The sequence below is a fragment of the Pezoporus occidentalis genome, unplaced genomic scaffold (genome assembly GCF_034315485.1).
Source record: "Pezoporus occidentalis ecotype Australia unplaced genomic scaffold, CSIRO_AGI_Poc_V1 ctg72, whole genome shotgun sequence".
Lineage (NCBI taxonomy): Eukaryota > Metazoa > Chordata > Aves > Psittaciformes > Psittacidae > Pezoporus > Pezoporus occidentalis.
Genome location: NW_026916072.1, coordinates 2,350,353 through 2,367,799, shown reverse-complemented (window position 1 = coordinate 2,367,799; position 17,447 = coordinate 2,350,353). Strand labels below are relative to the sequence as shown.

Genomic DNA, 17,447 nt, shown 5'->3' with positions numbered 1-17,447 from the left:
AGAGTTTTCAACTGCAACAGCTTCAGCAGATTATTACTATGAACCTACATGATGACTGAAGATCCTCGAGGCAGCTCGATCCCAGCCTTGCAGAGCTGCTTCTCCCATAACCTGATGCTACATCTCATCCTCGGGCTGCGCCATCATGGGAGCACTGCTGTGCCCTACCAGCTCGGAAAAGAGGCAAGCTGCAGATCATCACTCCTTGCTGCTCTGATCGTCATTACAGTAGGTGGGGAATTGTGCACCAGCATCACTGGGTTCCTATTGCACAGGAGAGGGGCTCTGCTCCCACCTCCTGTGAGTTTTAGGACCTCCTTACAGCCAAGGGGAAAATTCGACCCAAAATTAGCAGTCTTACAACACTGAGCATTTCTGATCCTTAATACTCATGGTAGCAACAACAGCTGTGCAGTACCAGACAGTAAAGAGACTTTGTCTCTCAAAAAGTCCTTGTGTAGAAGGAAGAGTGCGTATGAGCCAAATAAGCAGGTCCCTCTGTTACTCCCCAGGAGGCACACCTTACAGAAGACAAAGTGAGAAGGGTTAAGAAAAACCTAGTCACAAGTTAAACACATTTTCTTTGAGGCCTTTGTACACAAGACAAGGCTGGGGGTGGCAGGAGGATCTATTAAAGTCAATGCTACCCATGAGCTAGAACAGAAAAGCCTTTAATATAAATGTTCTCCAAGACACTGCCATGCTAAGAGTTTGCACTTCCAGGTGTGGCAGCCACTATCTAAACACTATATATCTTATTAAATGACCCCATAACAATACAGACGAGCAAACAACACTACAGAGCCAATCCATCCTCCTCTTCCCCTCAGGCTCTAAACGTTATGGCATGCAACTTCCATTTAGACATTGAGTGTGTTACAAAACAAAGCGAGTTGCACTTAAAGAACTTTCAGTTGAGCTATGCTCTGTAACCTGAAGTCTTAACGTGCTCACGAGCACAGGACACTCTGAACCACCGCCTCAGGAGAATGATGGCTCCGTGGCATGCTGGGGAACATGAAATAAGTTACAACAAGTAGATACCAAAAGGCGAATGTTAAAGCTAGCTCGGCACTCAGGTGCTTACAGCCTGCACCAAGGCTGGTGGTTAAAGATTTTGTGAGAAGTTTGGAGCAATTCTAATCCGGAGGAAAAGATGTGGAAGCTGCGAGAAGGTCTGTCATAATCTGTGGCTCTTTAGGGCTGTGGTTTAGAATAGTGAGCTTGGATTTAGGCACTAGTACCAGCCCATTTAAAAGTAATTTGTCTAGAAAATATGAGCGTCTTTAACTGACCTTCTTTAGGATGGAGATGGGCTTCTGCTGGTGGTACATACAGCACCGGTGCTTTGGAATTTCCATGCTTCAACCAATGATGTATGTAACAGGAATAATAACGGATGAAAAAGATGAAATAAAGAGAATTGCCTAAGACCCTCCCAAAGAACCAGACCACCATAAAGAGCCAGTTAAAAGAGCCAGCACTGCTGGAGGACCAGGAGAACATCTTTCCTTTACACAAAGGACACTTGTTCTCTTTAATATAACCGCACCCCCAAGGCTCAAATATCACTTTTAAAAAGAAGTCCAGCTAAGCCTCTAAGTCATTCTCTAACAAAAGGACAAAAGCGATCACCGCAGGTAAGAGCAGAGGGTTTAGCGGTTCACACAAGTAGCAGTTACAGATGGAGACACAACCAAGAGAGAGGGTACTTGGGCACCCCACTGGCTCTAAGCTTACATCAAGCTAAACAAACATGTTACACGGGACAGGTTGGAAGAAGCTGAACAGTCTCAAAGGGCACACCAACATCCAGTGTCTCAACCTGATGAGCCAGCAATGACTTCCTGCTAGAGGTTGAGGCAAGTCTTTAGAGTTACAGCTTTTTCTTTCTTGTTCAAACTTTCCAATTGCCATCATAGTCTTATTAAACATTAAGACCAAAGTAAAACTGACAGCAGTCTACCCCTGGCTATTGCCTCACTGTCAAGAGTTGGGACCCCTTCTTATACCTCAGTTAGGGAAAGGAGACAGGGAAAGAAGTGTTTCAATCAAGAGACACGACATTAGCCACTGAAATTCAATTGCCTGCTCACACCTGGACCTCCTGCATCTCAGCTTTTTATTTTGTCCTTCAATTAAATAAAAATGATCAGACAAAATTCAGATTCTTCCCTGCTTACACTCTGGTTTTCTCTCCTTGTCAAAATGCCCTTTTTGCCCATCTAAACTGCATTAAATATGCCCTGGCTAAAGAGTGCTGCCACTTGAATGTCTCCGTTCCAACTCATCTGGCAAATGCTGAGGTTCAGCTCACACAATGAGGTTGAGGCTTTAGGACCTAAAGAGCTAAAAGGAGCAGGCTTTGAGACAATCAAGTCTTTCAAAGACTCAATATTAAGAGTAGAAAAACAGCATAAAGTGGGACGAGGCCAGTTCATGTTTGACAGCTCCAAGCTGCACAAGGCAACTTGTGCTCTGAGGATGTTGGGCATTGTGCTTCATTAGGAAACAAAATATAAGCTTTCCACTCCATTAGGAATGACTTTAGGAGTGAAAGCACATAAGACGACGACTCACCTCATCAACAATGCACTGCAATAACTGGAGAGGCTGCAATGGGAAGAAGAGAGAGAAAAAGTATTAGCCTATATGCAATATCTTTACAGTGGAGTGGAAAGAAAAAATCATTAATGCAATAAAATATAGCAAGATTAATCAACAGCAGCAAACTCTTATAAAAACACTGATGCTCAGGATGTTCTATTATTTCTAATGGTACCTAATCTAATACAGGCAGTTAAAGGTTTGCATTTTCTTCAAAATGCAATTTGCTAAGTTTAAAACAAGGCATTCAAGCATGCAGAGGAAGCAGCCATCAGGAAAAAGAAAAGTGAATTTTTTTCTGAACTCATAAAGCTTACCATTAAAGATCCCTGGTTTTTCTGAATCTGAAAAAAGACAATATGTAATTAGCATGTCATAATCAAAATGACTCACTTGGACACATTATGATCACTGAGAGAAAATTATTGCATCGCTGGTGGCAATTTGTGGGCATGTGTTAACACAATTTACATAATGAAAATACACAAATGTTAATAGCTCGCTTCTCATTTATAGGCGAAAGTCAGCAGAATGTTAATTTCACACAACACTTTTTAGTACCCTCCAGGTTGTATTAGAATAGGAAGAAAAACCATAATCCATTTCAAAAGGCTGTTTACGATTCAGATATAAATAATGTTTTATATTGCTAGATGGTGAACACTGGGCTTAATGTTGCAATCATTGCTAATGTTATGAAGCTCACTCTTTTTAAATTAAAAACCGATTTATTTAAAATTGAAATTAAATCATAGTCAGAAATTAGAATTCTGGATTACTGCCAGGCTCGGCTCACAATCCCTTTTTTGTGAAGAAAACTTTAATTATGTGGTTGAAGTATCTACTGCTGCTCAGGAAAGCCTTTAATACTCCACTTTTCCCCAAGTTTCTTATATATTCCAACCCAGTTTTACTTGGAGTCGAAGTGTCGAAGCCATCTGTGAGGCTGCAAAGTTTGATGAACTTTGTCTGGTTTTAAATGGCAAAGAAAAGGGCTGTTATCAGTCGTCTTCAATTTCCACATCAATTTGGTTGGGAAATAATTAATAGTTTATAGTAACAGACCATTTGATTGCTTATAGAGAGCTGCAAAATATTCTGGCCCATACTGGCAAAGCACCTTTTGACCACAATAAGGAACAAAGGCAGAATTACAGCGCCAACAATTAAATACAAAGCAGGTACTTAACACAGAATATCTGACCAGATTTCAGGATGCTGACATTCTGCTCATGTTCATGGGTACCATTTCTAATGGGTGCAGAGAATTAATTCTCTATTTTAGCTAACCAGACACAAAGTTGCTCAACCCAACGCCATTGCGATGTGAACACAACGGGGTCCTTATTGAGAACGTTGTCTGCTGTTCTAACACACTTTATTTGGCTTGCCCTTACGTTTAATATTCTCTGCTGTATAGTGCCATGGTGATGAATGTTGTAGGGCTGCTATCAGCACTGGAAGCACTCCCCTCCAGTACCCAGCCAGAGGCAGGATCCTCTAGTGATACTTTACAGGTAGTAAAATGTAATGTAAGAGGAGGTTGAAAACTAGCACCAAGAAAATAGCTGGTATTATGCACATGAAGTCTTTCATTATTGTATTAGCAGTGCACAAACATACACATCAAGTTTCTGTGGATAATTCTATTTTTTTTCCAAGGAAGAGAAGAAAATAATGCATAGAATTAGCCCATTTTTTTTAATGGCCAATGTCAACCTATTACAAGTCAATGGAATAAACATGCCGCTTTCCATTATTGCTAATCAGCAAAATATGCTGTGGATATAAAAAGACTTTTTTTCCCCACTTCACTTCCAGATGCTAAATGACAAAACAGACTCATTCTGTAGGGATGGTGTGGGGCTTCTTTACACTAGTGCACACGAGCAGGCGTTTCAGGTTGTCATCCTAACAGAGCACCAGTCACATTTCCTCACTGGAAAAATAGGTCTTGTCATGCAGAGGAATAGAGGTGGGATCATCTACAGTCACCTCAACGCCGATATGACTACATCCAATTTCAGAACGAGATTTAAAATATCATTTCTAATCAAAGGGCTCAGTGCTTCTAATGAAAAATAAAGCAACACAAATGCAAGTACGACAGGATTCTTCCTGTGCCGCTGCAACTCTCCTCTGGAGCAGCAGGCCCTGCTTCTGCAGAGGGAGGTAGGGAGGGATGCGTGCACACACACATCGTTACCAGGTTTTATTACACTATTTTGATGGCGACATATTATTTTGAGATCATCTTCATAAATTTTGCATTAAGGTAGCTGTGCCAGTACCTGGAATTGATTCAAAATGCTTAAGACACTCAATTACTTTTTAACACTGTTACCCGATGTAATGACATATCTGCTATTTCCCCTGCATTTGATGATGCAACATCATTGTAATTGATTCATTTTCTCAATTAAATAAAGCTACTGTGCTTTCCTCTCCGCCAATGCCACAGAGACTCCCCAGTTAGATGTATTACCTATTTTCTCTGCCTCAGATATATTGCTTGTAAGGCTGCACCGTGCTCCTCTGTTAACTCCACCAGAAAATGCAATGTTACACTCATATTTTTCAAGTTCTGAACAGCAATGAACTTAGCAGTATTTATATTAGGCATATTTTTCATTGTTAAAACTATGTTGTTTACCTTTTCCAAGATCACATTATTGGGCGGCCTCTGCAACCATAAACCAAACCTAACTGGCGACAACTTTACAGTCGGCGCTCCTCCTTTTGCACACAGTTCAGGAAAAAGGGAAGCCTCCGGTTTTATAGCACATTAAGAACAGTTTTAAAAGTACTCAATGTAAAATGTTTTATCTTCCTGCTCACCCACGCTCCTCTGTTTCCTCCATGAACCGTCTGGTTTTCGTGCACTACTGGGAGATGAGAAGTTTAGGTTCGTCTCAAGGGATCCGAGTGCAGTGGCTGCAGCTCAAAAGCTTGAGCATCTGGTGTGTCATTACCCAACTTGGGGCTTAGGAAGGAGACTGGCAGTGTGGTTTCTATACCTTCCATGCAGAATTTCAACTAATGAAATGGTAGCAGAGACACAACTGAAACCCCTGCTTGAAAGAAGGATGAAAAAGATGCAGTATGTGTTTCAAGAGTATTGAGGAATGCTTCGATGCGCTCATTAAAACACCATTTTGCCTCAGAAAAGCCACTTTAGTCCCTTCACCCCCAAAATGTTCTCCCAGAAGAACGTGAGTGAGCCCCCGACCTGTTTGTCACTGGAAAACCCAGTTGCTCAGAAGGTTCTGTGGCTTTTCCCATGCAACCAAAACAGTGTGCGTTTGCAGAACTGGATCAGCTGTTTGGTATTTCTGAACCTGTATGGTCTTTGCTGTGTTTTTACTTACTGCATGTGATAGCTTGTAACCTGAAGAAGAAGGGTAAATGATAAATAAATCTATCACATTAACAGTCTGTTTCTCAGGTCATGAAGTATGAGTGGTATCTGGATAAACCACTCCATAAAGCACATTTATTTTTTTTTAGGTTGCTTAAAAATGCAAAAGTTTGCCTCCTGCTTCATCTACTATTTAATGAATGCCTCTGGTTATGAAAAGCAACTTTTGACAGACCATCAGGTTATATTCCTGTCTCCATGGAGATACTTGGGACGGGAAGTGGCTGAGAAGACCTCTACCATCCCTTTCACATTATATTCACAAGCACAATCAAGGAAACTCAAATGAATCCACCCCAGGTAACTTAAGAGGAGTCACCAGCTCTAGCTTTAATTTTCGCTTTTACTCTCTGGAATTAGGACTTGCCCTGAAGCTCTTGTTTGAGAGATTTGCAGGTGACCCAGGGTTAGCTCTTCCCATTGCAGTTAACAAATTTTCTCTTTACATTTATACTGCTTTTCAAGCTGGTGATATATCTCTTTTTAATAGAAAAATACTTAGACCAACAAATCATACAGTTAGAATCTTTCAGGGAGCCTTTACAATAGAACATCTATTTTCCCATTCCAGGAAAACTGTGGATTTTAAAACTACATTTAACTTATTTTTAATCTTCTAAAATGAGGGTTAGAGTTGTATTGAGCAGCAGAAAGTCCTACTGGCAAATAACCGATACACACTTGCTTTGTCTTTGCCCTGATATAAATGGGAACGCAATATGAAAGTGCACTGCATTTCCAGGTGGTTTTCATCACTGTGGGTTTCACTCCTCTGGATTCAAAGCATGATCTTCACATATATTGTACAAATTCCTGCCAAACTGAAATTGGTTATACTTCTGACAGAAGTCACCAAACCTGAGAGACTGACACCCCCCCCCCATTTGCTCCTGATACTGTGAATGCTCCCCATCCCAATCCATAGATTTTGCAAATGGCAAACTTCAATCACTGTCACAAACAGAGGACCAAAAAAGAATAATAATAATAAAGACAATTCACAACAACCTTAATATTAAATATATTCTTCCAATTATATTACGCCGGTTTTCCCAGAGGTCTGCAAACAAATTTCTATAAAGAGATTATTTCATCCACCATTGAACTGCAGCCACTTCTCACAGAAATCTGTTTACTAGAGTTTAGTAACACAATTCCACAAAGTGGGCATGAGAAACTACACACTGCTGAACCAATGGAGGGCGTGCGAGAAGCCAACAATAACCACTACAGTGGAACAGGACCAGGATGCTCCTAACACCACGTTCCTCAGTCAGCAGGAATGCTGGATGAGCCAGTCTCAGGGAAGAAAGCAAATTTAGCAAATGGCTGTTTAAGACCTTATTTAAAGCATCACAAGAAGTGTGATAAGGAGAACAAAGGGTGGTCAGCCACAAACAATAAAGGAAAGGGGTTTAGTTCTAACCGGTTCCTGCTTAGAGCTACCCATGATCATCAAGATTAGCAAAAACGGTAATAGAGAGAAACACCAGCAGAACCTAGAGGACACCACGGAAGAGGAAAACCCATCACAACTGAGCAGGAATAATGTCATGATGCTACCAAAACCACCCACCCCAAAATCCGAAAGGACAAGCTCCACAGCGGGATGTCCAGGGAGGAATACAGCCTCAAGACACACATGGTTATTCTTTCCCCATGCTGTGTCTAAGTCTTTGCATCCCCAGAGAGCTGTGGGCCGGCTGGGGAAAGTTCAAATTAAAACCACAAAACCAGCCAGAAACCTTGAGAGACCGAAAGAACTGGGGTCTTCAGACTAAAGACAGCAAGGATGACATAACCAACCCTCCTGCATCTCTTCTTCACCTTCATTACACACAGTTACCACTATACCCTGCAGTGAGGAAAGCCCTTCTGATACTAAAGCTGAGGAACAAATCACCTAAGGAAACAAGAGAGCCTCTAATACCAGAAGCACTGAAGGGTGGCAGATGAATATCCATCAGGATTGTCCCTCCTCCTAAGCACACCACTGATACCTTCTACCTGTTACCTTCTACCTACACCACTAGTCCCTTCTACCTTGAAAAGAAACAGGCAAAAATGTCAATTGCTAAAGCCTGTCACTGGAAACCATTTAGAAAAATCCTGAGCTTTCTCCAAAGAGCTGAAAAATCAATTGTGATCGCTACAGATGACACAATTCTAGGGACATCTGAAAGGAAATAATGCAAAGCAACAAAGATTTGGGTATATGAGGGGAGTTTTCTAACTACACTGAGGTGCTGACTGGGTTGAGCATCCTCACCTATGCCATTCCACTACCCACAAGTAGCATTGTGCTCTCTCGTGAATTAAACCTACAGTTCAGCAGGGCTGGCAGAAGAATGGCTGATGTGGAAGGGAAATGCTCACCTAGACCTCCAAATCATTCATTCTTATGCTGGCCTCTGGGGCTCCTCACTACAGTGAGCAACTGTCACCCATCAAAGGGGGATGAGATGGTTGTGTGTGCTGTGTGCTTCTACAAGTCACGTTGAAAACACAGCCCTCAGCCTTTGGTGGGGATCCCACAATCAGCAGCCCATGGACATAGTGAAGAACAACCACTGGGACTGCTGTGTCCATTTCCAGAAGTGCTTCACAACCTCACAGCCCTATGAGGAGCAGGTATTCTCATTCCTCAAACAGGCAAAGAGTCACAATTCATTTCTGAGCTCATACAGCTGCATCCTTGGTAAGGAAACCAGCAAAACAGGGCAGAGACCTGCTGCACCCATGCCTCTGTTCACCTCCAGTTCCTGAGAGACTTGGGAGGAACCGTGCCTCCTCCTCACCCCAGCCAAGAGAGCCTGTTCAGAGCACAGAAAAGATGCAAACTTTGAGTAAATCCAGTATTTGCTGACAGTCAGCAAAAGGCCACCTACAACAACCCAACCACACAAATCAACTCACCTACAGCTTTCTTCCGAAGGAGAGCTCATCTCCCAAGCTTAAGTTTTCATTCTGGTACCTCATCATTGCTATCCACTGCAGGAGCAGTAACTGGGAGAGATGTTTCCTTCCAAGTACAACAGGAACATCTCCCATTCCGCAGAAGCACCAAACTCATGCAGGAGATCCTTATATAGTTGCAAAAGTATCTCCAAAAAGACTTCAAATGGATGCTGCCATTTTCTTATCCAATAGAAACTGTGAAGGGTGACAACACCGTAACCAACTGGAAAACACAAACTCACATCCTGACTCCAAGGAGGTGCCTACGGGTGAGCATCTGGAGCAGCTGATTTTCCCACTGTGGTAAATGGAACTTTTCAGAGTTTGAAGCTGATGTCAGTGTGACCAGGGATGAGGTTTTACACAAAGGGCACAAGCACAGAACACATCCTGGAATGATGGTCACAAACCACAGCCTAAGCCCTGGCCCCTCAGACTGCCTGGAATTATTAGGGTTAGAAAGCAAAATAAAACAATAAAAGCAGGTTTTCAACATCATAAGCTAACAAACCACTCTTAAAACACATTAAAAGCATATTAAAATATACTAGAAAATCCAGGTTTATTAGTTACCTACATTTCCAAGCTTGAGCGTACTGTTCAAACACCCATTTTACAGTAAAACAAAAAAAATCAGGCAAGAAGTTTAAGACAAAAAAATACAAATTTGTCTTTATCCTTCAGATTCTGAACTACTTTTTTTGTCCCATTAAAAACCTCTCCATTTTCATAAAAGAAAACACCTCTAAACTATGTCACTGCAAGTTTCTACTACCCAAATCAAATATAAGTTCTAACTTATTTCTGGCGAAGGAGAAATAAGTAAGAAAGCAAAGTGTATCGAAGTATATTGTCTCACAAATGACACGTAGTGAAGCCTGTATGAAGAAACTGGTGAGAGTTTAAAATAATAGCAGATGGCTTCAAATATTGTCAGTGATTTCTGGAATGTTGTATTAGAAAAAGCAAAAATATTTGCACAAATCTATCATATTTAAGATATGATAGGATAATTTAATTCTCTATTTTGGCATTAGCATTTGAACAGTGTTTAATGTCTTTTAAATGGCTAGATATAATGATATATATGGAAGAAAAAACATTTTTTTTTCTTGCTAGTAAACATGCTGTAACCAACCCTCAATTTATTCTCACAAAAATAAATGAATGCTTAAAGGATGTTTCTGTCAATTGAAAAAACAACAGTAAAATGGCTCTTTTCATGCCAAGTTAAACTAAGTATTTTTTTCCTTGACAACCTGCTTACATTTAAATGCAACCAGGCCAAATGTGGTCAATAGTATGGATTACACGTAACAAAAAGAATCTTAGACCATGTTAATACAGGGATCAGAAAGCAGCAACTTCATTTAAAACCATGCAATTATTTAGCAAACTACAATACAGCAAATAAATTAATCTGGTTTAAATGGAAGCGCTTGCACAGGAGCTTTTTGACCTATAATTAAATCTTACTTGCAGAAATCACAGCGAGGGTAGAATTTGCTGATGAAAGGATAAAAATAAGATCTTGCAAAAAAAAATAAAACCCCAAACCAACAGCCCCAGCTTTGGTATCAGAAATCATCATCATCATCATCATCAAAAAGGAACAAAAGCATTTGTACAATCTTTTCCTGCTGTAAAAAGGAGCCGTGTCCCAAAGCTGGTGCAAGTGTGCATTGTCCCCTGAGCTGCTCCAGCTGAGGATCTGGCCCAGCGTACGCAGAACATTCTGCATCGTCTCTCCGATGCTTTTTCGATGCTGGGGTTTGGTAAAAGTACAAACCTTTCCCTAACAGGAGGAGCAAAAAGCGATTTTCCTTCACTGAGGATTTCCCCCCCCGCCCTGTATATTTTTCTTATCAAGCAAACCAATGGCAAGTCTATAGCGAACGCTTTCTTGGGCTATAAAATTTCCTATTATCCACTTATGTTTTCTTTGCAGAGGGATTTAAGAATGCCTCTTCCTTGAGATGAGCAATATGTCATCATTTTGTTGAACTAACAGGCCTGACAGTCTTGTCTCTCCGAGTTAAAGACACCAGTGCTCCGAGCTCGCATCGCTGCTAAAATGAAGGTGAAAAAGCTGGGAGAATAAAAAAATGAAGGGGGGGCGGGGGAAGACCTAACTGTGACTAAATCCTTTACTAATTCATATCCATTATTTATCATGCCGCAAAATAAACTCTATTAAAAAAAGACCCTTAAATTAAGGTCTCTTACGTTGTGAAATAACTAATTTGTATCCTTGGATTATCTATTTTAGCAAATAGCATCTTCCGTATCCCCCATTTCTCCTGTCTTTTTGATCTTTTTTTCTACTTATCATGTTCTTTATTTGAAACAGATTTTTAACAGATAATCTTGATCGTTATAACAATATCTTGCTTGCATTTTATTCAAATAATTCTTAAAAACAGCTTAAAAAGCCGTTTGGAATAACATCAAGCTCCCCATCAATCAAATGAAAAAATTCCGCTGGCGGTTGTATAAACATCAGATCAACTCTGATGTCTTCAAGGATTTCAGAGTGAACCATAAAAAACTCCATTAACTTCTGACAAAGAATGCAAATTAATCACAACATGGGGTGAAATGAAATTAAAGGCTCTTTTCTAATCAATGACAAGGCAGGATGAAATATTTGTTACTCTCCGCGTTCAGGCTGCCGGGATGCTCGTGCTTTTCCCGGCACATCCCAAACGCAAGGTGGGAGCGGGGATTCACCCGGGGTAGCTCTTTAGCCCTCCCCATCCCTACAGCTATCTGCTTACAAGTCGCCCAGATTCACAAAACACACTAATCATCTGAAATCTCAGGTGCATCCAATTTGTTATTCACACTCTCCCGGTGCCAGTGAAAAGCCTGGCGTAGACAGATGCACCAGGAACCTTAAATGACAGTTTTGGCCTCCGGAAGTGCGATCGCTACAGCAAAATCTAGTACAGCCTCCAGGTGAAATGTCTGGAGCTCCATATGGAGCAGGGAAAATTAACAACAAGATGAAAATCGCTGTAGCAGCGGGGAGCCTGGATTTAAAAAAAAGGGGAAAAAAAAAGGGGGGGGGGTAAAAGGGAAAAATTTAAAGATGAGGAAAGAGAAGTAATAAATTAATGGGGTGTGAAAACATTCAAAGCTTTACAATACCACGGGCAGTATTTGCTCAGATTTGGGGGGGGAGCAGTGGGATGGGAGGGGGCAGAATGGGGAAAGAGGAATTTTGGGTGGATTTTTCTTTCTAAACTTCAGGTCATTTCTATGTAATTTATTAAGCGAGGTGGAATTGCAGCTGAAGGAAGGGAAGCATTTCTCTAAATGCAAAAGTATCTTAAATACAGTCATCGTAACCCGCGCTCTCCTATAGCTGATTAAATCCTCACCAGCAGAGTACTGCTGTTTCTTTGGAATATTTCCCTAATGGATGCGATATCCTTTTAACATCCTGCTTTGTATAAAGTTTGACGACAAGCCGAGAATATTTAGTGAGCAATTCTTTTCATTTCTCCTAAATTGCATTATCATTAAACAAGTCATTGCCCCCATCGTGTTTTTATACCATAGACTGAATGTGAATCTCCGTGATTAACTGTACGTCTCGCGGTTGGTTCAGCCACCGCACATCTTTGGGCTTCCAACTTAAAACGTCATTAAATATACTGGGAGGTGCTATGGCCTTTGGGTTTGGTATTTTTTCATTTTATCCATTATTTCCCTCAGTTCTTTCTGCTCAGACACGTAAAATCAAAATCACATCAATTAAACTTTTTAAAAGGGTTTTGAAACTTATTTTCCCTATGTGCTCTCTTCAGATACCTAAGAAGCTGGACAGACCATGGACTAGCAACTGGGCTGGGGGAAAAGGGCTTCCTTTCATTTTTACATGCTTTTGTAGGAAAGAACTTTACTCAAAATAGTATTTTTTGTGTGAGTGCATGCACCATTCCTATTAGTTTCAATAGTTACGCAAACACACTGAGGGGAGAATATACCCTCAGGTGCTTACATTTGGATCTACAGAAAATCCTACGAGCATCACACCCTACCATTTCCAAAAGGGATTTTATATCACAGTAAGGATGCAATAGCACATTGCAATACCACGCCAGGAAAACGAACCACACACCACCAACATCCAGAACAGTTGTAGAATTTTACTACATTTTAAGGACTACAGATTCCTGCATAAAGTTTTTACAGTGAAAAAGTCTGTTCTGATCATCACTACCTGTGTTCTTGTACCTTTCACAGTCAGCTACTGATTACGAAGTTAGCTGCATATCAAGACAAGGAAATATGTACAGTAACTCTCAACACACCCATAAGCAACTTTACCTACAGGAGTAGTTGCTTGCACCTTAAATGCTTTCAAGGTAACACTTTGTGAACATAAAATTAAATCATGATAGTGTGATACATGTTAGCAAAATAAACACTTGCAAAAGATGTGGAAAATGAGAAGTGGCAAATTCTATCACTAAAATATCCCATTAAAGGCCAGGAAAAAAACAAAATCATTCTTTAGTCTTACTGGTGTATTGCAGGAGTCCTGATTTTCCACACGGCAATGATTCCTCCTCTAAACTGTACTCATTTAAACTGAATTTACACACATACCATTTGTGTCTTCAAAACAGAGAGGAAAAAAAACCCCAACTTATTTTTTCCAGCTACAGCTGGAGACAAACACTCATATATGGGAAATTTCAGGCGTTCCCAAACATGTTCCAAGACTTTCCACTGTCAGAGAGAAGTAACTTCAAGTTATTTAGGGACAAATTCTGCAGACACACACCTGATTAGCTTCATTCATTTGAATGAGCCCACTGAAGTGCGGAGGATTTGCTCAGGTGAGTGACTGCAGAATCAGGCCCTTATGTAGGGAGAGAAATAGATATTCAGACATTAAAAAACGCAACACACTACTAGTTTTCCCCCTAATCAGGGCAGGTTTCTATGGGTTTTGTGACCTGCAATCTAAGCAGATGTCTAAAATACATATTCTTCACATGAAAATCCTTATGAAAAGCAGTTCCTTGAAAAGCTTAATAGCTACATTTTAAAGTTTCACCTCCTCAACTGTTTTACATTAAAAAATATACACAATTTCATGGACTACTGACTTGCCAGATATTCTTTTGCAAACCCGATCCGTTTTGTTAATTAGAATAGCAAAAAGGATCTTAAACTAGCAATCATGCTTTGCTCCCAATTCAGGAAGCAAATTTTGGGCTAGAATCATACATAATGTATGTGCTCTAACTTCCTTTCCCAAGCTCCAACACTTCTGTGAACAGGGGGTTATCTCAAATTGTACCCCCCTGTCACTTGGATTTAGTGTCAGAATACACCAGCCACATGACTGTCAAGACACTCAACGCACACAAGTGAGTACGTCGATGGATGGAGGACACTTCAACACAAGAGCTTCTCTTCCAGCCCTCTCTTCAAAGGAGAGGGTGCAGTTTAAAATATGGATAAAATATGCAAAGTGTGTTCTGCCCCAGCCAGTAACCATTTTCTGTAGGAGATGAGCAAGTGAAAAATCCGTGTATTTCTACAGCTGCAAAACCTTTGCAAGTCCATAAAAGTGCCAGGAGAATTTGCTTAAAACAGCTTATAAAAATGGGAGAGAGAATGAGTCCCAGCCTATTATTCAATAACCATGTTTGTGAGGCATCTGCATAATCTAACCATGCATAAATTAGTATGTGTATTACAACAGTTATTTGCATAATAATAGCAAGTTAATAGATGCTTAAAGAGCACAGACCAACACCACCTTTAAATCAGACGTGCCTCCAGGCACTCTGATCTGTACAGACCGAAACTGCCTTCATAAAACACACAAAAACATAAAAACCACATTCAAATAATTCATTTTAGTCCCTGGACACTTCACTTTTTCCCCCCTCTCCCAGGAAAGAATAATTTGAGGAACTACGGAATAGTTTGTTACTATGAATTCTAACATCCATCTTGCAATAGGAATAGAATCACCAAACCTATTTCTGGATTGGTTGCTCTGTTAGAACTTCATGTTTTTTCAAGCATAAAGACAATGTAAAATACTACATGGTAATGCAGGGCTCACCACCATTGCCACTGATGGTGGAAGCAGTTTAACCATCAACTTCAATGCAATTGAGTTAGGTCAGAGGAAAGTTAGAAATGCCAGTATCTAAACAAAATACTAGTATTAGCTCCTCTTAAAATGGCGAACCCAAAGCTCCCTTAAGTATTCCATTCACATTATATTTTTGATTTGAGCAGATTTTAAACCATATTATTCAAAATTAAACTGTAAGAAGGAGCAGATACACCTCCCTGCTTCAAAAGCACTGGATTATTTTTTCATCTCGCACCAAAACAATCATTAACATCATCATAATTTTCATTGTCTCCAGGGAAAGAAAATCTAGATTTTGGAGAAGGGAAAAAAGAGAGAGAGAAAAAAATCAATAGAGACTTCTAAATGACTCCTTCAAGATACCACTTTTCAATTTAACAGGACAGATTTATTTGTATGTGGCTCAAATGTTCACAATTGCTCTCTGCACCTTCATACATAGGAATGAATGTCACAGTGGCAAACAGCAGTAATGAACAATCTTACCTGAGGATATGGAAACCTCCCAAGAGCAAGCTGGGAAAGGAAATAATATTTGTCTAGTTATATAGATTTGCATGGAGGGCACATTTTCTTAAAGAGAGAAAAGTACTCAACTCTTACTATTGTATAAATTGGAAAATGTCAACAAAAGTAATGCTGAAAACACACAAAAAGCTGTATTTAGAATGGAGTCATTCACAACCACCACCCCTTGTTCTATGTTTCTAAGTATTTCTGTATTTCTTGAGCTCTTCTGTCTATACCACTCAGTAACACCGTTTGATGCCCAAGTTCCTGAGGACTCTCTAAATTAAACCAGTTCAGCCTCAATAGCGAGGCCAACGACACTGACCTTTCCTGATAATTATCTGCAATGAACAGGTATTGTAGAGCATGCACTGAACTCCCAAAGTCCTTCCTTAACTGGCTCAGAGTAAAATCTGGGTTATACAGCTGAGGTTTGCCTCCTTATTGGTGTCAAACCCAGGTAGGAACCTGGGAGGGGGACCTGGAGAGAGATCACAGCACCTGCAAAAAGTTACTTCCACTTTTCTTCAGATCTTCTTTCAGCTGCACACAATATCAGCTGGATTTGTTGCCCACATTGTTTTGTAAGGCAATCAATGCATTACTAGAACACCTGCTAGTGTCAGTATTAACCCAACCACAATAGCACAGTTGTCATAATGCCATGGCTAATACATATTCCATAACAAATTCTTCATAGAACTTCAAGTTTTCCCATTTGGTATCTGAGGCTTGGAAACAATTTCAGCAAAATACAGCTAGTTTTTTGTCTACTACTCAGTGAAGGACAAGGGCTTTCAACGCTGACACAAACTCCTCCAAAAGGGCATTCAGAGTAGCTCTGTTCTGACCTGCTTTTGGCATAAGTCCACCTCTCTCCATGGTTTGCAGAGGAGCCATAGTCAGATGAGCTTCTCTACACCCTGGTTAACCTTGGTGAATCCTCCCCGCATCGCCTTCAGAAGGAAGCCTACCAAAAATGTTACGGATGCACTGCTACCATTGATTTGTCTGCATGATGAACTAAGTATGTTCACATGGGACTGAGGAACAGCATCGATGCTGAAGGTCCAAGCCATCGCGTCATGCACTGCACAGGTAAACCACACATCACTGCTGGGTGAAAGCTGGTTCCCAGCACTTCTATTGTCAATGACATTTGAGCTCCTCAGTGCTGAGGTTACCTGACCTGGTCAGATTGCAGGTAAGACAGCTGTGCTAACCTGTGATGAAATTTCAGCCTGGCTGGCAGCACAAACCTACCCTAAGTATGAACAATGAGGCATAGATAGAACTGTAGCAAGGTGGGGAATGAATGGATGGGGCAAAGACCAGTAGACATACTCACCAGTTCAGGAAAAAGGTCATGAGAAGGTAGTAAGAAGAAGCTGAGAGCATGCGTGGAAGCAACAAGATATCAGCAGAGATGATGCCCTTCCTGCCCCTCCAGCTGCTGTCCAAACCTTGTACCATACCAGCTGCTTGGCTGTGAGCCTTTGCAAATACACTAAACTTCTTCCAGATCCAAAAAGACATTACAAAAGCAGGGTAGGTCTTAAAGCATTTGTGTAAGAGATGCATACAAGAGAAACACAAAAAGATGAAACTATTTTTGGTGACTACTCTCAGAAGCTTCCACACTACTGAGAAGTGCTGACCAAGGATCCCTACTAGCAATAACATATATAGAATCATAGAATAGTTAGGGTTGGAAAGGATCTTAATATCATCCAGTTCCAACCCCCCTGCCATGGGCAGGGACACCTCACACTAAACCATCTCACCCAAGGCTCTGTCCAACCCGGCCTTGAACACCGCCAGGAA

General features: G+C 40.7%; 1 protein-coding gene across 3 annotated transcripts in view; it reads right to left on the bottom strand.

Moving 5' to 3' along the window:
- The window catches only part of MAP2K5 (mitogen-activated protein kinase kinase 5), a 120,712-nt gene that overhangs the window by 29,866 nt on the left and 73,399 nt on the right, over positions 1 to 17,447 (bottom strand). For 2 of the 3 annotated variants that reach the window (XM_062642751.1, XM_062642752.1), the window contains exons 17-19: positions 15,600 to 15,629; positions 2,925 to 2,951; positions 2,581 to 2,613 (exon numbers count right to left, since the gene is read on the bottom strand). In XM_062642751.1, the coding sequence (XP_062498735.1) occupies positions 2,581 to 2,613; positions 2,925 to 2,951; positions 15,600 to 15,629 (90 nt within the window). The remainder of the gene's footprint in view (positions 1 to 2,580; positions 2,614 to 2,924; positions 2,952 to 15,599; positions 15,630 to 17,447) is intronic. The other variant, XM_062642753.1, reaches the window with a different exon arrangement.